Source organism: Vicugna pacos, chromosome 27, assembly GCF_048564905.1.
Source record: "Vicugna pacos chromosome 27, VicPac4, whole genome shotgun sequence".
Taxonomy (NCBI): domain Eukaryota; kingdom Metazoa; phylum Chordata; class Mammalia; order Artiodactyla; family Camelidae; genus Vicugna; species Vicugna pacos.
In genome coordinates, this window is record NC_133013.1 from 18,820,107 (window position 1) to 18,846,896 (window position 26,790).

At 53.2% G+C, this 26,790-nt stretch overlaps 3 protein-coding genes and 1 long non-coding RNA gene across 13 annotated transcripts; 2 read left to right on the top strand and 2 right to left on the bottom strand.

Annotated features, from left to right (window-relative positions):
* Positions 1-71: 71 nt before the first annotated feature.
* On the bottom strand, positions 72-1,992 carry LOC116285790 (protein shisa-like-1). Its single transcript, XM_031691602.2, has 4 exons — positions 1,966-1,992; positions 1,240-1,371; positions 841-1,051; positions 72-243 (listed from the first exon to the last, which is right to left on the bottom strand). Exons 2-4 carry the CDS (start codon positions 1,340-1,342, stop codon positions 72-74), a joined length of 486 nt encoding a protein of 161 aa, XP_031547462.2. The 5' UTR covers positions 1,343-1,371; positions 1,966-1,992.
* A 751-nt stretch (positions 1,993-2,743) lies between these two features.
* On the top strand, positions 2,744-4,398 carry HDDC3 (HD domain containing 3). The gene is made up of 4 exons (XM_006198435.4): positions 2,744-2,905; positions 3,204-3,259; positions 3,370-3,610; positions 3,911-4,398. The coding sequence occupies exons 1-4, from the start codon at positions 2,794-2,796 to the stop codon at positions 4,039-4,041; spliced, it is 540 nt and encodes a 179-aa protein (XP_006198497.2). The 5' UTR covers positions 2,744-2,793; the 3' UTR covers positions 4,042-4,398.
* A 493-nt stretch (positions 4,399-4,891) lies between these two features.
* Positions 4,892-13,603, top strand: LOC140689718 (uncharacterized). Its single transcript, XR_012064792.1, has 3 exons — positions 4,892-4,974; positions 10,964-11,140; positions 13,069-13,603. It is a non-coding gene; the product is annotated as an uncharacterized lncRNA (long non-coding RNA).
* On the bottom strand, positions 8,956-26,605 carry MAN2A2 (mannosidase alpha class 2A member 2). Of its 10 annotated transcripts, none has more exons than XM_072950792.1 (25): positions 26,521-26,605; positions 25,550-25,757; positions 24,514-24,667; positions 23,722-23,979; positions 23,506-23,650; positions 23,212-23,383; positions 22,656-22,783; positions 22,280-22,453; positions 21,700-21,886; positions 19,282-19,459; positions 18,768-18,970; positions 18,379-18,561; positions 18,116-18,230; positions 17,816-17,883; positions 17,490-17,655; positions 16,754-16,990; positions 16,386-16,508; positions 15,954-16,068; positions 15,582-15,715; positions 15,267-15,408; positions 13,596-13,729; positions 13,208-13,282; positions 11,477-11,671; positions 11,204-11,314; positions 8,956-10,576 (listed from the first exon to the last, which is right to left on the bottom strand). In XM_072950792.1, exons 3-25 carry the CDS (start codon positions 24,643-24,645, stop codon positions 10,424-10,426), a joined length of 3,528 nt encoding a protein of 1,175 aa, XP_072806893.1. In that variant the 5' UTR covers positions 24,646-24,667; positions 25,550-25,757; positions 26,521-26,605; the 3' UTR covers positions 8,956-10,423. The 10 variants fall into 10 exon arrangements, 9 of the variants coding, with proteins under 9 accessions (XP_072806893.1, XP_072806892.1, XP_072806891.1 ...); XM_072950791.1 differs by lacking the exon at positions 26,521-26,605 and adding an exon at positions 26,185-26,391; XM_072950790.1 differs by lacking the exon at positions 26,521-26,605 and adding an exon at positions 26,022-26,159.
* Positions 26,606-26,790: the final 185 nt, after the last annotated feature.

A 26,790-nucleotide genomic window follows, 5' to 3' on the forward strand; every position in this document is an offset into this window, starting at 1 on the left:
GCGGGAGCGCGCCGGGAGAGAGGCGGGCTGGTCGGCCCCGGTCAGCAGGCGCAGAGAATCCCTGGGCGCCTTTAGTGTGTTCCGGCCGAGACCTGCAGGGGGCGCGCGGCGGAGGACCAAGAGGGACTTCCGTTCCTGCCGGTACACCGGTCCCGACCACGGCAGAAGTGCACGAGGTCTGCCGTCATCAGAGCCATGAGCAGCAGGCTGTAAAGATCCAGCGCTAGGAGCGGGCCCGGGCCCCTGTGGGAGACGGGAGAGTATCAGGATGCTGGCCCCAAGCCGCGCTCTCACTGTTGCAGCCTGTGGGTTACAGAGCCCCTGAGAAGCGTGAACCTACACACACACACACACACACACACACACACACACACACACACACACACACACACACACACACACACACACACACCCAGATTCGGGGAGCTCACAGAGCCCCTGAGAAGCGTGAACCTACACACACACACACACACACACACACACACACACACACCCCAGATTCGGGGAGCTCACAGGTACAAGTCATCCATGGACAGACTCAGAATTGAAAAGCCCGACTATAATGCGTGGAATCCACGGACTACAAGATCCTCTCAGTACTGACACCTGTCCCACCCCAACCCGCCACACAACACAGTGTCTCCCTGTTACCCGCTTTCACAGCCCCCTGAACTTTTCCTTCACAGGTTTATAATCATTTATTTACGTGATTTTATGCTTGAGGTCTGTCTCTCCGCTAGTCTGTAAGCTACAAGCCTCCCACCCCAGAAATTAGTAATAGAGCCCCAGATACTGGAACATCCTGTCAGTGTTCCAGTGCTCTGGGGCTGGAGTTCTCACCTGAGGATGGGAGGAGGCGGAAGGGCAGACAGATTGACCTGGTACAAGGCCTGAAATTCAGCCCGGGTGCAGCAGGAGCCCCCCGCAGCCTGCAGGTGGCAGCAGTAGGCTTCCTCCGGAGTATCAGAGAGCCGAGGACAGAAGAAACCCGGGGAGTGACGGCCATCAGCATCCCAGGTGGACTGGCACAAGTGGGGGTAGTGGGCCAATGCTAAAGGGAGGCGCAAGGGGGTAGGAATGATCTACCCACCCCACTCCATCCCTTTTGGAGAGTGAAAGGGATCAGCCATTATCAGAAGGGCAGCCTCTCTTCCAACCCACCAGTTCCCCAGAGCAGCCTATATCCTGTTAAAAGAAGAGGGTACCCGAGGGGGTGGTGGGCAGAGGAGAGCGCTGTACCTGAGAGAGAGGTCGGCTGGGCAAGCGTCATCCAGTTGAAGAACAGCAGTAGCCCTACCAACAGGCTTGTCAGCAGAGGGCCCGGCCTCCTATGGAAGCCCATGAGTGGTCACCTCCACCTCAGCCCTGGTCCTAGAAATCCCAACATTGTTGCTAAGCATAGCTCCAGACAGTAAGGAAATAAAAATCAAAGCCCCAAAGCACCATTAACACAAACCTGAAGCTTCTCTGTCACTGACCTGTAGTGACTGAGATTCTATTTTCTATTGGGAAACAATGGGACTGTGGCTCCAAGCTGCCTAAGGTTCTCTGAGGTGAAGGGGAAAAGGCTCAGAAAACTAGAGGACTGAATGAGGAACGATAGAGAAGTTGAGCCTGAAGAACAGACAAGCATTTAGAACCAGGTATGTTTCTCTCCACCCACTCTCAACTTTCAGGCTGCCGTGGAAGCCCTGGGAATTCTGATTGTTCCAATTCAGGCCCCAGAGACCTCAGTTTCAGCGTTTGGAGATTCCCTCCCTAACTTCTGCATCATGGCAACCACTAAGACTAGGTGAAAACCAAGGGTGAGTGTTTTCGTTAACTTTTCCCCCGAGACTTCATCTGCCCCAGCTACCAGCCAAAGTACAAAAGCTACCAATCGGACTGGAGTATACTTAGCTACCAGCCAACCCCATTTCACAAGGAAAGCTCTCCCAGGGTCACCAGGTCTCTTACCCCTCATACCTCATAGATGCTACCTGATGAGACAGAATTTCTCCACAAGGCCAAAGGCCACCAGCCAGCCGTGCTGTGTTGTCCTAGAGTCTACAGAGGCATCCTGCTCCCAGAACAGCAGTGACAATACTTATCACCCCAGAGGCCCACAGCAGTTCCTAGGGACTGAAATAGGAACCCTCATGGCACAAGAAATAAATGTAAATTTTGTTCCCAGCACCTGAGAACAAAGAAGACAATTCCTACAGAAACAGCACTGCGGCCTGGGAGCCTAAGTCTGAAACAGTTAGGGAGGGCTCCCAGTGTAGGCTCCAGTTTCCAGAAGATCGGGCCCTACGGTCTTCTGACCCCAAATGTGATGCTCCCCTGCCTACAGCAACCAGGCCCATCCTTGCAGGGAGAAATATTTTCAGAGCACTTTAAGAATTTTCAGCGCATCGACAGGTTGAAGATTGTCTTTTTATGGTGAGAGAGGCCCCTCCTGGGGAAACTAGGTGACTTGTCCTTCTTCCAAGTTACCATAGACCCCTGTGCCTTTCTGCCCTGGACACTGTAAGGCCATTGTCGTATTTCTTGTCTGTTTTCCTCCTTTCCCCACGCTGTGGGCTCCCACAGAGCCAGGACATTCTTTTTGCACCCTCAGCACACTGCAGTGAATCAGGGGCTGCGATGATGGAGGCAGCTTCCCACACCCATTGCTCTCACTTCAGCCCCAGAGGAACCCGTCTGGGCCAGACTCCACAATCCTCGGGCCTCCGTGGCGCCAGGGGGCGCTGTGGGCTCTCGGGCCACGCTCCCCGGGCTCCCGGGACCAAAGTTGCCCGCCCCAACCGCGCGATGGGCTCCGAGGTGGCCCAGCTGCTGGAGGCTGCGGACTTCGCTGCTCGCAAGCACCAATGGCAGCGACGGAAAGACCCCGAAGGGACCCCCTACATCAACCACCCTATCGGTGGGCGCGCCGCCGGGGGAGCAAAGGCAGCAGCATCTAGGGGGTGGGGCTCGGGAAGGGAATGCGGAGGGCATGCACCTCATTGAGCACCAAGTACCAAGCTTTGTGCCAGGTGTTTAAGACTCACAGCAACCTGGGGCAGTAGGCATGATTGTTCCCTTTGTACAGCGGACATCCAAAAAATAAGAGACTTGCCCAAGGTCACCCAGCTAGCGAGGGGTCACATCAGGCTCTACAAAACCCATAATACACTGCCCCGGGACTCCCTCCTGTCTCACTTCCTGCTTTACCCCGTCAGGTGTGGCTCGGATCCTGACCCATGAGGCGGGAATCACTGACATTGTGGTGTTACAGGTAACTTTCCTCCTTCTCTGCTAGGAGGCTGGGGTGGGGGTCAGGGGCCCCACTCAGCTCTGGGCACCACTTGGCTGGTGTCACAGGACTGAGTGGAAGCCTGTCCCCAGGCAGCTCTTCTCCATGATACGGTAGAGGACACAGACACCACCCTGGATGAGGTGGAGCTCCACTTTGGGGCTCAAGTGCGGCGTCTGGTGGAGGAGGTGACAGATGATAAGACTCTGCCCAAGCAGGAGAGAAAGCGGCTGCAGGTGGAGCATGCACCTCACAGCAGCCCCGGGGCCAAACTGGTGAAGCTGGCAGACAAGCTGTACAATCTGAGGGACCTGAACCGCTGCACTCCAGAGGGTACGCTCCCACATCTTTTCCGAGGGAAAGGGGAGGCGTGCCCACCTTCTGAAGGCAGAGGTTGATCAGTTTCCCTGAAAAAAAAGCCTGGGTGTTCTTATTAATTCCCTGAACTAATCTTATTAGACCACTCTGATCTTTCCTACAGTAGAAATACAGTACCTGGGCCAAGGGGAAGTCTTCGGGACAAATCCTAACATCAGGAACTCATCTCATGGCCTTGCACCAAGCCCTTTAGGAAAGTGGGCAAAATCCAGTGCTGTCCTGGACATGAACAGTTTCCTGTCCATTCTTATGCAGGATGGTCTGAATACCGAGTCCAGGAATACTTCGAGTGGGCAGCGCAGGTGGTGAAGGGTCTTCAGGGAACAAACCCACACCTGGAAGAGGCTCTAAAGCAGCTGTTTAAGGAGCGGGGGCTGACACTCTGAGCAGTGCTTGGAGCCATCTGGTGGCACAGACTCCATCCTTGCTCAGACCAGAGAAGATTCATACTCCAGCTTTTGCTTTTCGGTACCTCCCAAGCTCCTTCCCTCGTTAGCTCAGCCCAGATATTAGAGACCAAATACACTTGTCTTTTCTCACTCTGAAGATCCCTTGCCAACTGAACTGAGCCCCAGATTGTAATCTCATGCACGCCATCTATTTCTAATGCATTCACTTCCCTTCTCCAGGTCTTGGGTCTGTTTGCTATTTTGCATTATGGGATCTCTGGCTCCTCAGGGACTTGGGCTTAAAACTGCTGATTTGAAAGTCATTATGCAAAATAAAGTATTTGGATAAAGGTTTGAGTTGCTGTTGCTCCTTCTCCAGCCTCTCCAGTGGGGAGCCAGTAGATGGGATACCTCCCCTTCAGTAGGGCAGGGTTCCAATTATGTGCCCCTGGGACAGGTCCCTCAAGTTGAGGGCCTCAACCCCTCAGAGCCTGGTTTCTTTATCCGTCAGCTGGGTTATGTAATTGTCAGGGGTGGATTATGTAACGTTCCTGATGGAGCCTGACACGTAGGTGCTCAAAAACTGGCAGTCTTCCTCATTAAGAAAGTTAGACAAGTTGACAGATGTATTGGAAAGGAGTGCCAACCAGCTTACTGGTAGCTCTTGCTGAGCATGAGCGAGCCCCCAGCAGCAACATGATAGAGCCAGTGGGGGACTGCGGTTCCCTCATATTCCGGGTGGCAGCTGAAACTTGCTGCAGTTTGCAGCCCACCCCGCCTCACCGTTAGCACTCCTGGGTTGCTAAGCGACAGGAACTTCCGGGTGCCTCGGGAAGTGGCCTGGGAACTGACCCACTCTTGGAGCCAGGCGGTAGGCGGGGTCTGGAAGAGGAGGCGGAGCTTTTCAGCGTGTCCGCCTGGAGGGATCAAGTAATGGATGGGTTTTTGGTCGCCGCTTAGCAGTTAAGGCTTATTAGTCCAAATAAAAAGAATACACTCGGGGTGGGGTGGGGGGATCCGGAGGTTGTTAGGTCAAAGGCGACTTCGGGGTCTCAAGGTGCTTGATGTTTTACAAAACCTTTTCACGTGTGTTACCTCATCTGTTCTTTATAAGAACCAAATGAGATAGGGATTATTGTTTTCATTTATAAATGAAATATGAAGCTCGGAGAGGTGAGAAGACTTGTTAATGATAAATAGATGGAAGAATGACAGAATCAGGACCAGAATCTTTCTTTTTGCCACATTGCTGGGACTTTTTAAGCAGACAAGAATGACCAAAATTGAGGTTAGCTCCAACCATACTGAATACAGTAAAGAGCAAGTATAAAGAAGCTAATGGATCTGGATTACAAGTCTGAGGTCTTCCTGGATAACCTGTTTAATCTGAGCCAATGTAGTGGATTTTTAAAATTCAATACTTTTTAAAAAAAGCAATCAAGAAACTTACGGAAAAGTTGGAAGTACAATGTAACTTTCCCCTGAACCACTTGAGAGTAACTTGTTGACCTGATGCCCTATCACTCCTAAATATTTTAGTATTTGGACAAAGAAATTCTACACAAATCAAACTACAAACATCAACATCAGGAAATTAATGTTAATATGTTACTACTTTAAGTAAATTAATGTTAATACATTACTACCTTAAGTCTGTGATGATAGGAGTCTTCACAGATTACTTGTATGCTTATTTTGGCCTTTGCTTGCCTGGGAACCAAAAGTTTTACTTCTGGCCTAGAATTAGAAGGACAACAGAGAGATTCCTGGCTACCCTGAGGATCTGACTGTCCCTGCTAACAGCTGTTACATTAAAAGTGAAAGCCAAGGATCTGCCAGATTTCTGGGTCTTTTTTCCCTCTCTCCTTAATTCTCACTCACTGTCTCTCCATCTTTATTTTTTTTAATACTATAATTTTTTTTCTGATAATTTTAAATAATTTCATTTCCTCATTTACACAAGGAGTTTCTGACTGTTTCCTCTTCCCTGTTCTCTTTAGTCTCTCCTAAAACTATTAAACACTGTGTCATGGCTGCTCGGTCTATCCTCCATCTCTCTTAGCTTCTCATTTTATCTCTGTGATGTGTTCTCGATGATTCCTCAGTTCCATCTTCCAAACCCACAAAGTTTCTATCATTTGCACCTAGATTAGTGTTTAGCTCATACATATATTTCAATAATTGTAGTTTTGCATTTCCAGGACTTCTAATTTGGGAAATCTGCCCCTTCTCATTTATGTTCTCAGTATAAGGATGAGTATCTTCTTTGAGCCCTTTGATAATTATACACATTTTCAAAGTCTTGTTTTGGACTGCTTGGATTTTGTCATGGTTTTATTTGCAGCCTCTTTTTTCTTGCCTGCACTCCTCACTCAGACAGGCAGGCCCTGGTGTCCTGACATCCCTGCGTTATTCCTGGTTCCCTGTCCAGAGTGTGAGCCGCACGGCCTCAGCTTCCACTGTGGCTGCAGCTGTTCTCTCCATTCCTGGTCAAAGGAGATTTCCTCTTGTCTTGAGTATTACGATGCTTTTATATTTCTAATACTTTATTTAGTATTCCTAGGCATTAGGAGTTGAGGGGGCAGCAGTACAGGTGTGCTTACTCCTCTAGTTTGAATGCAAGTCCCCAGGCATTCCGACAAGGAAACCCCAGTCTTTCCTCCTCTGCCGAGCTGCTCAGGCCTTCTACGCCCGACGCTGTGTCCTACGTCTTCAACCCTGTCACATTCCAAATGCCAGTGAGTCCTTATCCTCAACCCCACATAGGCTCCCTGTGCCTAGATGACCGGATTTCAGAGTTCTTTCAGTTCAGGTTTACTCTTGACTAGGGAGGTCTAAAGTCAGAGCAAACATGGATGGAGACTCTCTGCAAAATCACTTGGTCCCGGCAACTGTTATGATCAAATCAGATTTCCTACTGACCCTAAGTAAAATTGAGGTTTGTTGTGAAGGAACTGGTTTCTTCTCTATCACTTCTATGAAAATTGCCCCTTGAAGTGTTTGTTCTTTGTACATAGCTTTGTTAGGGAAAAACAAAAATTGGTTCAGAGATCTCTCTTTTGGATGGTAAGCCTCATTCCTACCACCCACACTGTGATTTCCTCCCTCTATGAGTGCACAAGTGTCATTAGCTAACTACAGTGACAGGCAGTGTAGTAAGCATGTCAATTTTAGGTAAAGATGCCATTCTCTCCACACAGGTGCTCATGGTTATACCCATCCCCTAGGCAAGCCAAATTGGAGCGCTGTCTGGGCCTGGCCCACCCTGCTCCGGGAGACCCAGCTTTTACATAGTTTGAGTCTGCCTTTCTTCTCATGGTCTCTGCTGGCCATACGGCCCTCCCTTCTTCATGGAAACAGAATGGTTCTAAGCAGATGGAGAGTTGTAGAATGGAATCCTGCCCCTTTACAGTGGTTGAAGTTGCTTCTATGTTACGCCCTGGTTTCAGTTTTGATTGTAACCCCCAAACCTGTAAGGCCTCAGTGTCAGAACTCTGTGGGAAAGGGTTGCTGCTAGCCTTAAAATAGTCGGCCCATTTCCACATTACATGTGCAAAAGACTCACCTGGGAGCTTGTTTAAAATGGCAGATTCTTTGGCCCCTATGCCCAGCTATTGGTTCAATAAATTGTGCCAAGGAATCTGCTTTTCCCTCTGTGCACTAAAGGGAGATTTTGTTTCCTGCTCTTTTTACAAGTCAGTCTCTGGGATCCATGGCTCTGCTACACAGATACCCATTCCAGCACCAAGGCTAAAGGAGCAGCCGTGGTCAGGACAGGCCAGAAAGCTGGGATTTCAATAAGCAATTCTGGTGATTCTGGACCACACCTTGAGCATTGCTGCCTTACATAGTTCTAAAAGGCCAGTTAGGAGTAAACATTTTAGTTCCTGGTAGATGAATAATTTCATTGCACATCTAAGACCTCCAAAGAGAATTAGGCTTTATTCTGCTAATTTCCTAGGGGTTCACAGATTCTTCTATACCATTTGATTATAAATTATATTATACTAGCAAATAACACCTGCTGTAGTGTAACTGTTTAGTGTCCTTTACTAATATGATTGTAGCTTATATTTACTGAGCTCTTAGATGTACCAGGCACTGGGCTAAGCACTTCACACTGATAATCTTCCACTATGATATTGATGTGCCCTGGCCTGGTGCTGCAAGGACCCTGGATGACCTGGAAGAACTCAGCTGGTCACTCTTGAATCTTTAGATGACTGCTGACCAGTCCCCAGTGACTTGCTCTAAGGAGCAAGCTCTTCTCCTGAAGTAACTGTACTCACTGATTTTTTAAGGGCTGCAAATATTTTCTCCCACATCAGTCATTTGTGTTTTAACCTTTATGGCTTCCATCATGTAGAAACTTTCAGTATATTTTTGGTGGTAAAACCTGTTTATCTTCTCCCTTATTATAGCTTTTAAGTTTCACGTTATGTGTAGAAAAGACCTTCCTACACCAGAGGTACAAAAATATCCTGCATTTTTCTCAGTAATTTTGTAGTTTAGTTTTTTGCGTTTTCCCTCTGGAGCTAATTTTTGTGGAAACTGTGAGGTAGAGAATCTCTTACTTTAATGGCTAGGCAGTTGTCTTAAAGTAGTATTTATTACATAATCCATCTTTTTCCCACTTAAAATACTCCTTGTGTTCTATACCAAATCCCCTTCCACCTGGGTCTGTTGCTGGGCTGTCCCTTTGGTTCCAGCAGCCTGATCCCACTTCCAGGCCACAATGACTGAACTCATGGTTGATCGAGAGTCCTTTGAGAAGTCCCATGGGACAAGTGCCTCTTACCCACCGCAGCACCACCGCTCTGACACAGTCATTCAGAATTTTCTTAGTATTCTCACACATTTCCTCTTCTAAATGAACTTTAGAACCTATCAAATTCCAAAAAGTATCCAGTCTCACTGGAGTACATGGACTTTATTTGGAGAGAACAGAACTCGTACAGGAATGTGATGTGCATCGTTTGGGTAGACTCAAGGGATGCTCTTAATTCAGCTGATTCTTTTAGGCTGTATAGGTTGGCCATTCTGTCGTCTGCAAATAATGACAGCTGTAACTCTTCCTCCCCTCTTTCATCTGCGCCACTGCAGGGGTTAGCAGTGCCAGAACATGGCTAAATAACAGTATGTCCTTGGCCGGCTTCTGACTTGACGGGGAATGCCAGTGTTGTTTGACTCTTTAGAATGCCAGTGACTGCTGGTTTCAGACAGAGACACCTTTATCTCGATTAGGATGTTTCTTTCTAACCTTAACTTACTAAGAGTTTAATAAGGGATAGATTTTAAATTTTACCCAGTATCATTTCAGCATCTATACAGACTATCATAAATTTTGCTCTATTAACCGAAGCTTTGATGAAGGCTGATAAGTAGCCACAGCGCCTCCTAATTTCATCTACATATTCCTCGTTCCTGCGCTAGGAATCGAATACTCCAGTAGAAGGATGTACGTGGGTGAAGCTTCATGACTGACCATAGGGACGGTGCTGAAAGCCTTCTCAAGTTGCCCACCACACGGGGTCCTAGAGGCTTCACTTTCTTCCCAGGGAAAGGAAATATGCCCAATCAAACATCCCCATGACAGGGAGGAGCTCCTGGGGACAGAGGTGCACAGAGTGCAGGAACCAAAGAGAAGTCAAGTAGGATGAAGAACCTCTGTGCCCCTGCCACCATCCCACAAATCAACAGAGACCGAGATGCCAGTTTGAGATGGGGTTTTGGTACCTGAAGTGTCCTATGACCTCTGGCCATGACGGTCTTCATGAATCCTTCCTGCCACTCTGTAGCCCTGGCCAGGGTGTGCGGGTCAGGGAGAACTTAGAGGGGAGCAGTCACAGAAAGCAGCGATTCCTTCTACTCCTCCACCCCACTGCTAACTCTCGGTCCCCTTCCCCGCCTCCTGGCATCACTCTGCTCCTGCTCATCACACCAGGACCTGTGGTCTTTATATAACCACAGGACTCCCCTAGAGCCAGCTCTCGCCTACGGGGACCCTGATGCTGGGCTGTTACCCACTTGACCTCCCCTGCTTCTCCTCCATCCCATTTGGGGGAAAGGACAGGTGTTTGAGCCTGTGCACAACTAGGTGGATATACTCATAACCCAAAGCAAGGCCGGCACCGCTCGCTCTGACCAAGGGCCTTCCCTCCTGCATCTCGCTGGCGTCTGCCCCACCCACCCAACAGTGGGCTTATGGGTTGCTCCCAAACACAGAAGCCACAATAAACAGAAAATGAGGGCAGAGCCCAGTCTGTCACAGTTCTGAGAGGTAGATCGGGACAGGATACCCAGTGTGGCTTGTCCACCCCGACCTCATGTGAGGAGGCAGTCTCTGTGGATGAACGTTCTCTTCAGGCCACAAGAAGCCCTAGCCCAAGCGGAGGCGAAAGGTGGCTATCTCCATGGGCTCCAAATAGATGTCAGTGCCGTTGGAGGGTGAGGCCAGGGGGTACAGCAACGTCAGGGAGGTTGGCTGCAGGAAAACCACATCCAGGCCATGGAAAAGGCTCCCCAGGGCCACCTGTGGGGAGGACAGAAGGTGCAGGGCAGTGCTGGGCGCTGAATCACTTGATGGTGACGCTCTTCCTCTACATAACCTGTGTGAACCTCACAGAAGCTACGGGCCCTCTCCGCAGCAAGGTGCCCACACACACACACACGTGAGTTCACTCAACCCAGAAGCCTATCTGTGGACCTTAGGATAGGAACTGTGGCACTCACTGGGAGCTCCTTGAGGACAGGGACCATATCTTGATTCACTTGAGTCACTGGCACCCAGCGCACGGAGGCATTTATCAGTGCTAGCGTTTGCTGGCTTAAACAATGAATAGAGCTTACAAGGTAACAGCGTAAAAACCAGGTAAAAACCTTTGGTTTTTAATTTCTGGTGTTTCCACTTGTTTGACAGAAGTACCTACTCATGGAACCGAAGTTCTCCACCTGTATGCTGCGTCTGGAACTGGCCCCTGCCAGGCCTCAGAGGCTTTGAAAACAAATGTTGACAGCTTCTTCATTCTCTCCATAAGGCCCCAGAGTAACCTCCTCGCTGCAGCGTCACCAAGCTCGCTTAGCCTGCCATCCCCAGGTGCTCCGTTTCCCTGCCCTCCTCTCATCAGGGGCTCCCTTCCCACACCTGGGGCCTGCTCACCTTGCCTTGGCTTGTGGTGCAGTTGAAGCCCAAGTTCTTGGCCTCAAGGCCACAGTCAAAACCCTTGCGGTGTAAGATGAGTGCAGTTTCTGCCGAGGGCAGGCTGTCGTCCTGGATGACAGACACATGAAGGGCAGTGGGGGCAGGGTGTCTCTGCAGGGCTCAGGTGCAGCAGCACCTCTGCCCAGAAGGCAGGACTGGGACAGGGAGGAGCCCGGGGGACGAAAGGCCAGGATTTGGTCCCGGAGGTACAGCGCCCAGCAGGATACTCACCTCAGCCTGCAGTGTACGCAGGTTGAGCAGGTGAAAGTCACAGGGCACTGAGGAGGCCAGAGGATGAAATGAGCGCAGAGCAGGGCCTGGGAGCTGCCTCTTGGCCACGGGCAGGGCAAGCACAGGGGTGTTCAGGTACATGGAGGTCAGGTGGCTGAGGAGGGACGGGTAGCTGGTAGACAGGCCATCTTGGACCTGAAAGATTGGCCAGAGATGTGGGTGAGGACATGGAGCCGGGAGAAGGTGAGGGTGAGGATAAAAGCACATCCAGGTCAGTTCCTTTGGAAGGAACCTCTCTGATGTGTCCGGATACAGGGGTGCCTGACCCCAGGACCCTTTAAGTACGGTCACTTCCCATCTCAAATGACTGAGAAAGGGCTACTTCACTGGCCATTTCTCCTCTAACTCTGTTGGGTTTTGCTTCCATAACACTATCATGAGCAACACACTCCCATCAGCAGTGTCTCTATCACACAGAAATTCTCAGTGCAGGGAGGAAGATGGAAAAAAAGACAGACAGATGCTTCATCATGGAAGATGGGCCTCTGATGGAGAAAGTCCTCAGGGCAACCCCGTGGTTTCAAACATGACTCTGGATCCACAGCACCAGCCCTGATTCTTGGGCCCCAGGGTCCCCACAGCTGTGCCGCCTGAGGATGACATGTTAGATGGCTGACCTGACATCACACTCACAGGCCTAAGCTGAACTTTCTTCCATGGCAGCTACTCTTCCACATTCTGGATTTCTGTCCCTAGCGCCACCCTCCTTCCTGTTGTCCATAATCTCTCATTTCCCTCAGCCACGATCTCCATTCCCACTGAGCAGTGTCCTCACAAACATCCCCAGCTTCTACCTCCCAAAGCTTAGTTCAAGTCACCAACATTTCCTGCTTGAATAGCCTTTAACCTGTCACATCTGCTCCCGTCTCCCTGAAGATCCACCCTACTCCCTGCTGTTGGACTGAATTGCTTACGGCAGAGTCCCAACAGTGTCCCTCCCAGCTCAGATCCTTCACTGGCCTCTAGGAGGAAATCCATACTCTTCACCAGGCATTCGAGGCCCACTACTGTCTGCCCCAACCTACCCACCGATGGCAGCCCAGCACTGGCCACTAGAGCTCCCTACAATCATGGAAATATCCTATATCTGCACTAACACAGTAGATACCACATGTGGCTATCGAGCACCCGAAGTGTAGCTAGTTTAAATGAAGAACTGAATTTGTTATTGTATTTAGTTTTAATATGGTTAAATAGCCACTTGTGGCTAGTGGTTATCACAGTGGACAGGCAGCTCTAGTCTAGCTGAATGAACTCATGGCCATTCCCCGCTCACATTGTCTTTCCTGCCTCCTATCCTGTGCCTTGGTTCAAGTGTGTAGGGCAGACTCCCATTCATCGATGATGCGAATGGATGACACCTCCTCCAGGAAGCTGTCCTTGATCCCCTTGGCCCACTACGTTCTCAGGACCAGTGGATGCACCCATTTTCTACCTTATATTTTCACACACATAGCTTGTCCCCAACCCCTACTCACGAGAGGATTCCCAGAGAGCAGAGTTAATATCTTATGCATTTGTGTCCCTCTCAGTCCTTACAGCACAGCAGCTATTTGATGAGTGACTGAGCCCCAGACGTGGGACACTGAGCAGCAGACTCTGCCATCCACAGGCTCCAACTCTGGCTACGAATCGCTAACGCTAGTTCAGCACCCCATTGCTGGCCCTTACCTCTTGGTTCCTGCTCCTGCTGTTGTGAAAGATCAAGCCCCTAAGCATGGCTGCCAGTTTGGAGAAAAAGCCAGGCTGGTGGGGGCAAAGAAAGCCATGAGATGAGCTGGGTAGGAGCAGAAAGGGTTAGAGGACATGGGGTTGGGAAGGCGGGAGATGAGCATGAGGAGGGCACAGGCGACAGGGTGACAGGGTGCTGTGGGAGAGGGGCGCTCCGTGAGATGCAGCAGCACAGCGCAGACACACTCCCCGCCGCCCCGGGGAGCAGGCCCTACTCTCACTGTCCCTTGCCCACCTCCAGTACGTTCCTCAAGCCCAGACTGGAACCCCAGGGCCACCCAAGGAGCCTAGCCTGACCTGGCTCCCTTAGGGGAGGCCCAGAACTTACCTCCCTGCCCGTGGTTCGCCGTTCCAACAGGAGACGGAAGTGGTTGCAAGTTCTCTTGTTGTCCTTGAGCCCCTGGCCCAGGCCCCGGTTGTCGTCCTGCATTAGTCGCCGGTCCAAGATCACCTCCAGCTGGCCTGGGGAAGTTAACTGTGAGCCCCTAGCCTGCCTCCCTCACCCCCAGATACCAACCTCTGGAAGAAAAACCCCAACCACAGGCCCGAGGGGAAAGCTCAGGGAGCTGGCTGGAAGCTGAGTCCTTCAGGGGACAAAGCAGCTGTGGAACCTGGAGCTGGAAGGGGCTTAGTGCCAGACTGGTTTCACAGGGGAGGAAACAAGAGCCCAGAGCAGGCAGCCTGACCCTGGCAGTTAACCACCTGTGCTCTGTGGCTCAGGAGTAGGGCTGGCCTGGGTGCCCAGGCAGGGAGCCGTCTGTAGACTGGCTGCATGAAATGAAGTAAACAGCAAACACAAAACCCCATCATCAGCCAACAGCAGCTGCTGCAGGGGCCCTGGCCTGGGGCAGGTTTTCTCAGGGTGGGCAGATTTTGTTGGGACTAGAACACGTGGTCTCCAGCTCTGCCCGCCGCAGCTGTCAAAAGGAGGGCTGAGAGAGGACAGCCAGATGGCTTGTCAGGCAGAGACACAGCTCATCTGGGGTTGCCCTGGGGACAAGAGGTGGCAGATGATCACCTCTGCTTTCTTTTTAAAATATGCTTGGGAAAGGGACTCTCTGCAAAGCTGACATACATTGGGATGAGGAATTTTCCCAGCACCTGTTATTTAAGAATCTCTTGAGAGGAGCCCACACAGATGGCTCTATCTGCCCTCCTATCTCCCCAGCCCTGAGCAACCACAGAAAGACACCCCAAAATCCTAAAATGGACTCCCTGCATATAAAACAATCACTTAGCACGTTTTTCCAGAAGGGCAGAGAGAACCAACTGGGGACACTGGACTGGATTAGAAATTTTATAGCCAAGGTGACCTGGGCAAAGAGGCAGCAGAGCCACACTGCCTCCAGCAGGGAGTCACGTCCCTACTGTGCTTGCCGCAGGCCCCCGCAGAGCCTGGACTGGGCACTCTTGGCTCACCCCTGCACAAAGGTTCCATCCCCAATATGGATGATCTGAAGGCCTCCGAGGCCTCTAAGTGCAAACTATTCACTTTATCCTGAGGATATGGGAGCCACCTGGGCTGACCCGGCGTGACCAGTTCCAGGTCAGTCTCCTCGTGTCCTGGTTTTGACTCTTAAGAATGTCATTCTCTCTTTTAATGACCACCAGTAGGAAAGCAGGATGTACTTTTCTCCTTTGCTAAGTATTTCATTATAATGCTGAACATACTTTTCCAACTTCCCCTACTCCCACCTGACCAGGAGAACGGGGTTGCACACTTGAAATCACCCAACACTCTGATGCTTCTGGAGTGGATCCAATAGGCCACCTACCCCCTCCACCCCAGTCATCTCCACAGCTGCTTACACCAGGGGAAGGGTGATGGCAGGCGGCTGCCTTCCTCTAAGGCCTGCCGGTGAGTGACTGACAGGAGCTATTAATGGTCTGCATAGACTGGAGATGGGGGGAGGCCTGCAAAGGGGACAGGTCTGGGAGTCAGGGATGAGCTTCTCAACCTTGCCCTCCACCCTCCACACAGCCTCTGTTCCCCACTCACCATCACGGAGGCTGGAGACGCCCAGGGCCTGGGCAGTGTGCAGCGTTAGGCGGTTCTGTGCATCCTGGAGGTAGGCCATGACTGGCATGGGGTAGAAGTTGGCCTGCAGGGGCAGCTTCTTCAGATACCGCCGGGGCTGCACCTGTGGGGCAAGGCCAGCAGATCAGAGTGTCCGGGCGCTATCTGAGCCCCTTATCACTCTTGACTCCGATTCCTCCTCCTCTGTTGGTGGCAGACCACCCACCGGGGCCTGTGAAAGAGGCAGTAAACAGCTCAAGTTCTGCTCCATGGGGTCTCCCAGGCCCTGGCCATCACCTGGAAGCCGTTGAGGTCCGTGAAGAAGGTGCCCTGGCTGTGGATGTACGTCCGGATGCGCAGGGCCAGCTCCTTGTTGACGTAGTCCCGGATATCCACCAGTAATGACACGTCCAGAGACAGCCCCTCTACCCCTGGGCACAGGACAGCGGGAGGGGCCGAGTGGCGTGAGGGTGAGTCACAGCCCAATCCCAGGCAATTCCCAGCATTTCTGGACAACCTCTACTCTGAGAGAATTAGGTGTCATTCTTGTCTCCAATGATACATTTGTTGGGAACAGATGTGTGAACAGAGAATGGGCAGGAGGAAGAGCATGTCACAGCCCACAGAGCCCACACTTCCTTCCCAGCCTTCCTCATTGGCGAGGCTAACCTGGCAGGTTATAAAGCCGGACCACTTGGTGAACGTGCTCGTAGTAGGCAACCACCTCTGAGAAGAAAGGGCCCTCTGTGACGCGCAGCACAGGTGGGTCCTTGGGGACGTAGGGCTGGGGAAAAGAGCAAGTGGCAGCTGAACCCACAGCACGGAGTACAAAGCAGGGGGGTACCAGCCCATGGTCAGGCAGGACGTGTTCCCAGTAGGCTCTGGGCTGAGACCCGTGGCTGAGCCGGGCCCAGGCCCCCAGGTGGTATTCCTCAGCCCTCTACATCCACCAGGGGTAGCATGGGTGAGGCACCCCGGCAGGCTGGGGTCACCCTGGAGGAAGGCCCATGCCCTTCCTTATTGCCTCAGTTCACATCTCCTAGTGCCTTCTGCTCACGAGGCTCCCAGGGCCTGCTGGGGTGTGCAGTGTCTTTAGGGTACCTTAGCCTCGCCATCAGGCAGGAAGAGGTAGGCTCCACTCTTGTCTTTGGATGTGCGGGTGCCATAGATGAGGAATTCCATGTCTACCCGCTGCTCCTGCTCCTCGTCCACCCTTCGGATGCTCTGCCAAGAAACACAGCCCTGACCCCTGGCCCCACACCAGCATGTCAGGCTTGCCCCCTGGGAGGGCATGGACGTATTTCCCCAAGGAGCCAAGCCCACTTCCCTGTGCTGTCAGCTCAGAACTGAGAAGGCCCGCTCCTGGGTCCACCCTCAGTCAGGTGGCAGCAGGCTTCCAGGCAGAGGCAGCTTGGCACGATCCCCCAATATGCGTGCCCTCCTCTGGCTTCCAGCCCCTGGCCCTTTACCTTGAGGAGCCCAGTAAGGCCTGAGAACCAGACCTGCATGTAGCGGTTGCTAAGGGCAAAGTCGCTGGTGCCGGAGTCAATGACGCGCAGCGGGAAGGCCTCGTGCCTGCTGACGGACAGCTGCCGCCCGTGCAGGTAGATGCGCACAGAGGAGGGCATGGTGCGGGGCCCGTCCAGGCCCAGCTGCAGCTGCAGCACACCGAGGCCCAGGGCCGGCAGGCGGACGGGCAAAGACACCTGTGGGCATGGGAGCGGTGAGAAAGTGCGGGCCACGGCATGGGTGTCAGTTCTGGACGCAGGTCTGGGGTTCAGGCCCTGAGAGCCTGATCAAGTCCCTGTACCCACCAGGGCCTCTGTTGCCTCCACTGAAAGGGGAGGCGACATTCCTTGCCCCTTGTCAGACATTCACAAGTCTCAAAGAACATCTGAAAAACTATGAAATGGTAACCACACAGTAAGGTTTCAGTAAACATACGCTGAATGAACAAATGAGGGGGCAACATAATCGACACTTTTACCATCATCACAGTATCCCAAACTTCACCTTCCTCTCAAGGACAGACTCAAATCCCAGGAATGACTGTCCTCGGGGCAACCCCTCTCCCCAGGACTCCTGTCCCCAGCCTGGGGAGTAAGAGGGCCACAAGCAGGAGGGTGGGAAGCTGGTGTAGAAGGGCAGAGTGAGGCCCCAGGGAGAGGCCAAGGATCAGCACACAAGGCCGAGGTCGGGCCCCACCTGGTAGACATCAGGGGCCATGTCAGTGGCAGAGTTCCAGTGTGCGCTGATCTGCACAGCCAAGGGCTGACCCTCCTCTGAAAGGACCCGCACCCGGGGTGAGCTGACCAGCAGGGACACCACGCTGAGCCGCTCCTGTTCCAGTGGGTTGAATAGCACCACATACCTGTGGGTAGAAGGTAGACTCACCCAGGAGGCCACTGCTCTGGGGCAGTGGAAGCTGGAACGGCAGCCAGGCCAAGAGTCCCTTGATGGTTCAGCAGGTGCGGGGGTGGGAGGGTGCCTAGAGCCAGGGAGGGACTGCCTCTGTGCTTGGCATGGCTCACCTGGGTGAGGAGTCCAGCTGGATCACTGTACGCTCTGGTAGTGCATCATGATTTAAGCGAGTGTCATCCTGGAATGAAGCGGTTGGGAAGGGAAGAACCATCATGGGGCTCAGCCCGACTTGGAGTCTTGCTTCCCCCGCCCCCCACCTGTCCTAGACGTGGACCACCAGCTGGGCTGGGCACAGATCTTTCACCCCAGGACCAGGAAGGAAAAGGAGCAACACCTTCATACCACAGCTCTTGGCACAGGACTGCACACACCAGAGGGTCCCCCTGAGCAGCTGCAGAAGCGGGGCTCACCATTTGGAGGAAGGGCGCTTCAGGGTCAAAGTGGTAGGTTTCCTTGTCCCCCAGCACCAGATAGTGAGCTGCATTAATGATGACCTGCTTCAGGTTGACAAGGGAGCGCAGAAGCCTGGGAGGGCGGGCAGGAGAGGGACCATGGGAGAGATGACCACCAAGAGGCTGTCCACCTGCCAGCAGGACGAGCTCTTGGTGCATCCTCCTTTTGGGAATCATGGGCAGAGGCTTGGAGCTGATGGGAAAGAGAAAAGGGCTCCCACCTGACCCCATAGTCCACCACTACTGCCTCCTTGGCAGTGCCAGTGATGGCGTCGTGGTGCTGGAACAGCCCCAGTGTGCGCCGAGCTTCTGTCAGAAGAGCGAAGTTCGAGAGCGGGTACTGGCTTGCCAGTCCGGAGCGGCGAGCGTGAGCTACAGCCAGGCTGTACAGAATCTCTGCCCCCCTGCCCAGAGAGAGAAGTCAGCCTCCTGCCCACACAGCTCCCCGGGGCCACCCTCACGCTGCAAGCCCTGCTCCTCTTCCTCCCACCCCTTCTCCACCTGTCTTGGTCTCCATGCCCTTTTAGTCCCTTCTGAGCCAATCCAGCCCTTCCTTAAACCCCAAAGGCTTACTCTACTCACTCCAGCTTGGAGTGGGGGCAGGTCTCACCGCAGGTGGGCTTCCAGGACGCGGTCCAGGCTCTTGTAGAAAGGCCGGGAAGTGTAATAGCCTGTCCAGTAATGGTCCTCCCGGTCCGCGTAGGAGAAGAAATCCCCGCTCAGCACAGGAAAACCTGGAGGCCGGGCCCCTGGCTCCACCCCTGTCCTCTTGTATAGAGCGTCAAAATAGTCAGAGAGGGTGCCAAACTGGGCCTGTGGGGACCCCAAAAACCCGCTTCCATCAGTTTTAGAGTCTGCTGATAGTTGTGGCTCCCGATACTGTGGCTGGGGGCTAAGGGCAGGGATTTTGCCTACGCAGAGGGCAGTCACGGTACATCCTATCCTTCTGGGACTCACAGAAGCTGGGGAGCCTGGGAAAGAACTGTGACACAAAAGGGAAATCTTGCTCCAGAATTGGGAACAAACCCTTGCTTTGGAGTGGTAACACGGAGCACGAAACCTCACAGGAAGGGCTGGGCTGCAGCACCACTGAGGCCCCTCCCCAGCTCAGCAGCCCCTCACACCTGCACATGGAGGTCAGTCTTGCTGTTGAGGAAGTCAAAGAGCCGCTGGTAGTTGAAGAACTGGGCATCCCACTCGTGGGGCTTGTCGTATCGGAAGTCATCGCCCAGTGGCACCAGGAGGACGTTGCTTCGGAACAGCCGGGACTTCTTCCTGTACTGGTCCAGGAGCAGGCCTGCCCTGTGGGTGGGGAGGGGAATGGGCCCAGCGTGAAGTCTCGGTCGCACAGGATCAGGAGCAGAGCCAGCATGAAGGAAGCCCTCTGATACATCCTCATCACGGAGTCACTCAGTTTGTGGGCAGATACCTTACAGGGTGGGAAGCCCAGTCCCAGGGAGCTCAGTGTTCTCTGGACAACTGGAGAGTTCTTCCTGATGCATGGCTTCAACTCCCTGGCCCCAGTTCTGCCCGTGGACACCACACAGAACAAATCGGTCCTCCCTCCCCGTGACTGTCCTTCAGACATATAAAAGATATGTTCACATTCCCTGTGCTTTCTCATCAGGCTCCACCATGCCAGCTCCTCCAGCTATTTGGTCCCTACACAGTGGTTTAGAATCCACTCACAAGCAGTTCTCTGAGCAGCCCATCTGCCAGGATCCCAGAGTGCGGGGCCCAGCGCTGAATATGGGAGTCCAGGGTGGGCTGACCCGCCAAGGCAAGACAGGCCACACACCTCCAATCTGGCCAGAGCCACCCTGGGAGCAGTGTAAGTACACAGGCGTTTGGCAGCCCCCACCATGCTGACATCAGTGACCATGTTTCCCGTGCACGGAGCCCAGCAAGATCTTCTCTCATCCAGAATTTTCCTATTCTGTTTTCTGAAGCTAAGGGTGGAGCCTTACCTTTATATCTAATAAATCTTATCTGGTAGATATGGCCCACGTGCTAACCTACTGAGATCTTTTGGGATCCTGACTCCGACACTCCAGCTTTGTTTTGCCTACCAGTTAGTGGGAGAGAAGAGCCCAGACTTGGGGGCCAGACTTCACCAATGCCAGCTCCCGTGCACCAGCTGTGCAACCTTGAGTAAGTTACTTAACCTCTCTGGGCCTCAGTTTCTATAAAATGAGGATAACATCAGTAACTGCCATCATAGTATTACGAAAATTAAAACGAACTGAACAAACTAGTATATGTTAAACAGAACAATGCCCAGCACATAATAGGAACTATATATAAACATTTATTATTTTCTTTTTTGTACAAGTCACTAATAAAATCAATAAAAACCAGAGCCCTGTGGCATATCATTAAAGCCTTCTTCTCTTTTTAGACCGACCTGGTAGGCATGTTATGGGTGTCACAGTTCAACCAGCCACTAATCTACTAAACCATACTGGTCCAGCTTGTTCTTTTCCACTTTGCTGTCAAGAAAGAACTCATCAAATGCCACTTTCCTCTAATTCGCCAGCCTCACAAGACTTTTAAAGGAGAAAATGAAGTTACCGCCCATGACTTGCTCTCTAAACCTGGCCTGGCATCTGTAGATCACAGCTGCTGCTTTAAGAAAAATCATGCCTTAAAAGCCCTAGATTCTTGCTTGGAATCAGCAGTCAGATTTCTGGATTCTGGAAACAAAAGACCACTTTCTTTCTCTCTTGGTCACATGCTTCACCTCTTGGACATCAGGGAAATCAGAGTCTTGCAACAGGAAAACCAGTTCAACTTGTTACATTCTTCTTTTTTTTTTTTTTTTTTTTTGGTGGGGGGAGGCAGTTAGGTTTACTTATTTATTTATTCTTAGAGGAAGTACTGGGGATTGAACCCAGGACCTCGTGCATGCTAAGCATGCGGTCTACCACTGGGCTACAATCTCCCCCTCTCAACTTGTTATATTCTTAAAACCAATCCAGTTCTGGCTAAATCGTTTGTTTAGCTTTCTCTTAATCCACCCTTTCCCAGGGGAGCTGATTTCAGCAACGTCTTTAGGGGTCCCTAAGAATTCTCTCAAAGGAAACAGGTCTGCTTTTTTGGAGGCTGGAGGCTGCTGGGTGGGATGGAATATGCCTCTGAATGGGATTCTGGATGCACAGAGCACTGAGGATCCTGGCCAACTTCAAGCCAAGACAGGAGGCCTGAGCTTAAAGGCATCCCAGGCTAAAGGTTGTAAGGCACTGCACCTGATTTGAGAATTATTCACCTCTGAGTCAGTCTGCTGGCTCTGACAGTTTGTTAGGACACTGGAAAACGTTCTCATTCTAGAAAAGGTGGTTCCTTTGAGCCACTCTAGTTCCTGGGAGACGCAGTAAAGGAGCTGCCACTGTAGCGGCTGTGGGCCTGAACCCTCCACCATTTTATGGATGTAGAACCCGAAGTTCCCCCATGCAGCAGAGCCCAGACCAGAGGCCAGGTTTCCTGACTCCTCTGTTGAGGGAAAATGGCACCACCACGCCCATTCCAGGGCTGCGAGCACATACCTCTCAGCCACGTTCTCCTCTGTGATAGCCCGGGGCGGCACCTTCCAAGGGCAGTTGATGCGCCCACCGGGCAAGCGCTTGAAATCAAACTGGCAGCAGATTTTGGGATCTGGGCCACATGTGTGGGGGACATCATAGCTGTAGAAGGGCATCATGTGGCAAAAGATGTCTGTGCTGGAGTCCGAGTCTGTGGAAGACAAATCAGGCAGTCAGCCTGGGCACAGGGATGCCAAGAGGACAGGCATCTGCTCCAGCTAAAGGCAGCCCTGATAGAGTGTGAGGCCTGAGCTAGACTTAGGGCTGCAGAGGACATGTAGGCCAAGGGTCAGGACACAGGGAGGGCTGTGGAGCCCACAGCTCCTCCAAGGAACAGTATGCTCGGACCCCTGGGACAGACAGCAGGCCCTGTAGAGGCCAGAGGCCGATGTGATTCCCACCTAACCTGAAGGAGAGAGCTTCTGACAGTCTGCACCAGTGCTTGTTGGTCTGCTTGGAAGGGCACATGGGTCTTATTTCTGATATCCCTGTCCTTTCCCAGTGAGAACTACTCTGTGACCCCCTCCACCCTACCTGGCCTTACCCCAGGTCTGCCTCCACATGAACTCCAGGCTGTGGGTAGCAGCAAAGTGCTTCTTGATGGCATAATGCACCCTCTGAATCAGCATGCTGGTCAGGTTGGCGCGGCGCAGCAGATAAGGCATGGTGGGGCTGTATCCAAAAGGGTCCACTGCCCAGCCGGAGCGTGGGGTTGCACCTGGGCAGGGGCACAGAAGCCAGAGGCCTGAATGCCTCACAGCCTGGCCTCCCAGTACTGGGGCCCCAGTTCCCCTCTTGCCGTCACACCAGGTCCATGCTGGTAAAATTAGCCTAGAAAGGAACCACCCCTGCCTATCCCTGTGCCTTATAGCCCCCTGCTGTCCTCTGGGCGCAGACTCCCACTCCTGAGCCAGACTCACCGAGGTTTTTCTCCAGCCACTGGTGTCCCTCAATGAGCTGGTCAATCAGCGCAAAGTAGTGGGAGTTGGCCTCATCCGGCATTACCCAGCCTCCTGTCGCAATCTCTAGCTGCCCGTTTCCCACCAGCCTAGAGTTAAGGACTCACACTCAGCGTAGGGTGGAGACCCTTTGCTCAGTCCTGCCAACCAGATGCCAGGACCTATGTGTACTGGCCTCACTGAGCCAGCCCACCCGAACCCAAGGCCAAGAAAATAGACATGAGCCCTCCCTTCCCTCCAGCCAACCTCCATGCTGCCCTGGCTCTGCTTAGCCCTGGACCTCTGTCCGTGCTTCCAGGGGCTAGGCCCTGTGCTTTCTTTTCGACTGTGTTCATACTACTTTGATTTGAACTACCACTTCTTGTCTTCTCAGTCCGGGCCCCTCTACCATCACGCCTCATCTCTGACACGGTTGCCTTTGCCTCTCCCTGGCCCCTTGGTACCCAAAGTACCAGGAGACGACTTCACATCCATCCTAGGGCCCACAGCCCTCCCGTGCTCCCCAACTGGCACTGGCCTTCGGACTGCTGCTTTCTTTTGGGCATTGATGTTGTCCCACCACTTGGCGAAGAAGGAGACTTCTGCCCAGAGGAAGCGCCGCCGGGGGTCCTCCTGCAGCTTGGACACCATGCTGTTAAGGATGTGCTGGGTCTGCTCGGTGTAATACTTGTCAAAGGTCTTAATCCAGCCTGAGGAGCCAACATAGGATCCCCTGAAGATACCACCCTCTTCTTCAACTCTCCCTCCCTTATCTTTGCCGTCAGAAAGCCTACTCCACACCCCGGCTCCCAGGGGTCTGCTGGGCGCTCACCTGGGTCATTGTGAGAGTGTGGGACCACAAACACCTGCAGGTCTTCAGTGTCCCAGTCATGAGGGCTGTAGGAGATGTCAAACCCTTGCTTCCACACACCGCCATCCAAATTGTCAAAAGGTAACTCCTCTGATACAGTCAGCATCTGCCAGGCAGGAGAGCAGCTCAGTGCCCCAGCCATGGCCACCGTGGGTCCCTGCCAGCTCTGACTCTTACCTGCAGCTCTGGCTTCTGGCCCCGGCCCCCCAAAGCAAACTGGCAGTCTTGAGGAGAGATGGAGAAGAAGCTAGGCCGGGGCTCTGGTGGCACCACCCAGGAGCTGTTGGCCGTATAATAGGGCAGCAGGGCAGGTGGGCCCTCCACGTTGGCTGTCAGCTCCAGCACGGAGTCCTTGATGTGGCTGATGATTTCATGGTTCTCCTCCAACAGCTGCTCTAGCTGTTCAATGCGGTTCTGCAGCACAGAAATTTGACTCTGCCAAAAAAAACAAAGCAATCACGCCCAGCTCCTTACGTCACAGGATCTCTGCATAGGGCCCAACACCTGAGGCCCTCCCCAATCAAAGGTAGGACCATGAGCCTACAGGGCTGGATGGCTCTGGGCAGGTAAGGGAAGAGTTGCACACCACTACGGAGAACTGCAATCCTCTTGGTTTGGGAGTACCCTCACTCTCCAGCTCACGGTTGGCAAAGATATAATCTCCCACGCCTACTCGCAACAATTGGCGTTGCCTATCTGGAGCATCATGCTGACAAGGACTGCACTGGGGCTTACTGGGAAAGAATGCTGCAATCCATTAGCAATGTCTGCCAAGAATTCAGGAGGACAAAGTGGCAGTACATATTGCCATTTTTTCCCTCCATTCTTTCTTTTTTTTTACCATCATTGTTTTCAGCTATGAGTTTCCAGAATATTCCTGCTCTGGGCTGACATGACTCTCCAGATGGGGCAATAACCTGATCCCAGATGATTTGTATACAAAGAGATTAGCAGACAGGCATGACTCACCCGGGGGAAGTTCCCACCATTCTGGTGGCGGGTGGGATCATGCTGCACTCGGTCCAGCATGAGGTAGAGTGAGAAGACAGCCACGCAGAAGATAGCAGCCCCACACACTGTCACCTGCTTTTTCAGCTTCATACTGGCCTCCACACACACCTGGCTGGAGGGACATCAGATGTAGCTCCAGAAGGCAAAATCCCCTTGGAGGTCTTTCCACCAAATGCTCCAATGAGCTCCTGAGGGCTGCTCTCGAGGAACACCTATTTGCCTGACTCCAAAGAAAAGGAAACTTCCAAGCACTAAATCCCAAACTTCCAAACACTGGCTATGGATCCTGACCCAACCTGGATCGTATTCTCTTGGCTGAGATACAAAAAGCATAGAAAAAGGCACATCTGAGGCCAGTCCTGCCTGGTCCTGGTAGCAGCTCTGCCCCTAGAATGGAGATGATGCTCTCTCCCAGGCAGATGCTATAAAAAAACAACCGAATAACAAACTTCCCAGCTGTGACTCCTGAGTTCACCATACAACTTCCTGATTATAACCAGCCGCTCTCAGAGCTTGCCTACAAAAAAACCACAGGCAGTTAGTTAAAGGAGGTAGGTGTCCAGGCTCCCTGGCCATGTGCTTCTAATTTGAGAGGAACAAACTGGTATCTGTTTTGATTTAAAGGATATAGCTAGCTAAAGCTCCCAAGAGACTCAGAAGAAAGCCTTTCTCCCTGCCCTCTTGGATCAGACTCACCAGAAACAGTGCCTGGCACAGCTCCTCTCCTATTCAAAAATGCAAAATGAACTTAAGAAGAAGCCACAGCTTCTGTTTCTAACATAAAGAGCCCTACATCTTCTCCCTGTTAGTTCTGATTCCTGCAGTGGGTAACTTTCAGCCTCTGCTTATAGAGCATTTAGGGGACCCCCTTGGAAGTCAACAGTGATTGATGTCGAAGATCCCCTGGGTAGGGAGAAGCTAGGCACAGCTGCTCGGTTGTGGGGCAATTTCAGAGAAGCAGTGCCCTCCGCCACCGCCCGCGGCCCGCACTTGCCTGCCTGCCGGGCGGAGTGGGACCGCCAGCTGCCGGGCCGAGCGTGGGCAGGAGCGGCGACTCCGGAGTCTTCCTCCAGCCCTGGGGCTGGGGAGCTATGTCGCCTCTGCAGCGTTGTGCCCTACTTAGGGCGATCTGATTCCACTCAGGAGTCTCCGGGCAATATTTTTAGCCCTTGGAAGCTGGGTCCAGGCCAAAGTAGGTGGAGCTGAGGAGAAAGAGTTGGATCACCGGGGGCCGGCACCTGCCGCCGGGTCTTCGGCTGCTCGTCTGTCTGCCAGCCCAGCCCCCTCCCGGCCCTGCCCGGCCGCGGCCCTCCCCGGTTCTGCCGGCCCCGGGACCGCAACGACAACTGCCCAGTGGGGGGGCTCGGGCCGTCTCCGACACCGAAGCGCCGCAGGCGCTCCTGCCGCTCGAGCCCGGCCTCGGCCAGGGCATTCGGAACCCTCCCCGCGCCCAAGCGGCGCGTTACCTCTGCGGCCGGCCTCCGTCCGCACCGCTCCGAGCCCCGCTCCGAGCCCAGCCGGCCGAGCTGCGCCCTTCACAACCCCGGGGGCGGCAGCCGGCGCGGGGGCAGCGACTCAGGCGAAGGCCAGCGCCCGCCCACCCGTCACCCCCGACTCCGCTGCACCCACCCGGCGCCGCTCCCCCGCCTCTCGCGGCCGCCGGGCCGAGCGGCGTGCGTGGCGGGGACAGCCTCGCCGCGCCCCCGCGCCGCCCCGGCCCCGCCTGCTCGCCGCGGCCCCGCCGCTGTCTGCCGGTGCGCCCCGCCGAGCCGGGCCTCGGGCGGCCCTCTCTCGGCTCCGGGGTCCAGCCTCCCGTGTTGTCAGCGTCGTGGCCCCGGGCGCCGGCAGCGTGTCTGCAGTGCGCAGCCGCAGTCCGGACCCCGGCCTTCGCGCGCTGCGGAGCGGAGTGGAGGGGCGCGCAACTTTAGGTTTTCCGAATCTTCCTAGAGTAAGCATGTTAACTACCGGTGGTATAAACATTCCTCCCGCACTTCATTAGCCGAGCGATGGAGTACATTTTCCGAGCCTTTCCCGGTTCCGGTGTCGGTATCCTTAATTTGATACAGCTGCGCTCCTCAGGCGAAGGGGTGCTGCCTCCTGTTGGTACGGTGCAGGAATCACCATCCCTCTCCGTGCTTGCCACCAGTCAGTAACACAGTTTTCCTGTTGTTCTCCTTTTACTGGGCATCTGAGTTGTTTATAATTTTGCAGCATAATAAACCACATTAGTGAACA

Excerpts from the sequence above, each read along its gene's own strand:
- LOC116285790 (XM_031691602.2), bottom strand. The coding sequence starts at position 1,342 with ATGGGCTTCCATAGGAGGCCGGGCCCTCTGCTGACAAGCCTGTTGGTA. Across the intron at positions 1,052-1,239 it reads CCAGCCGACCTCTCTCTCAG|CATTGGCCCACTACCCCCAC; the intron begins GTACAGCGCTCT and ends GCCTCCCTTTAG. Across the intron at positions 244-840 it reads CCGCCTCCTCCCATCCTCAG|GGGCCCGGGCCCGCTCCTAG; the intron begins GTGAGAACTCCA and ends CGTCTCCCACAG.
- HDDC3 (XM_006198435.4), top strand. The coding sequence starts at position 2,794 with ATGGGCTCCGAGGTGGCCCAGCTGCTGGAGGCTGCGGACTTCGCTGCT. Across the intron at positions 3,260-3,369 it reads CTGACATTGTGGTGTTACAG|GCAGCTCTTCTCCATGATAC; the intron begins GTAACTTTCCTC and ends GCCTGTCCCCAG. Across the intron at positions 3,611-3,910 it reads GAACCGCTGCACTCCAGAGG|GATGGTCTGAATACCGAGTC; the intron begins GTACGCTCCCAC and ends ATTCTTATGCAG.
- MAN2A2 (XM_072950792.1), bottom strand. The coding sequence starts at position 24,645 with ATGAAGCTGAAAAAGCAGGTGACAGTGTGTGGGGCTGCTATCTTCTGC. Across the intron at positions 23,384-23,505 it reads ACACTCTCACAATGACCCAG|GCTGGATTAAGACCTTTGAC; the intron begins GTGAGCGCCCAG and ends TTGGCTCCTCAG. Across the intron at positions 22,784-23,211 it reads AAGAAAGCAGCAGTCCGAAG|GCTGGTGGGAAACGGGCAGC; the intron begins GCCAGTGCCAGT and ends CCTTAACTCTAG.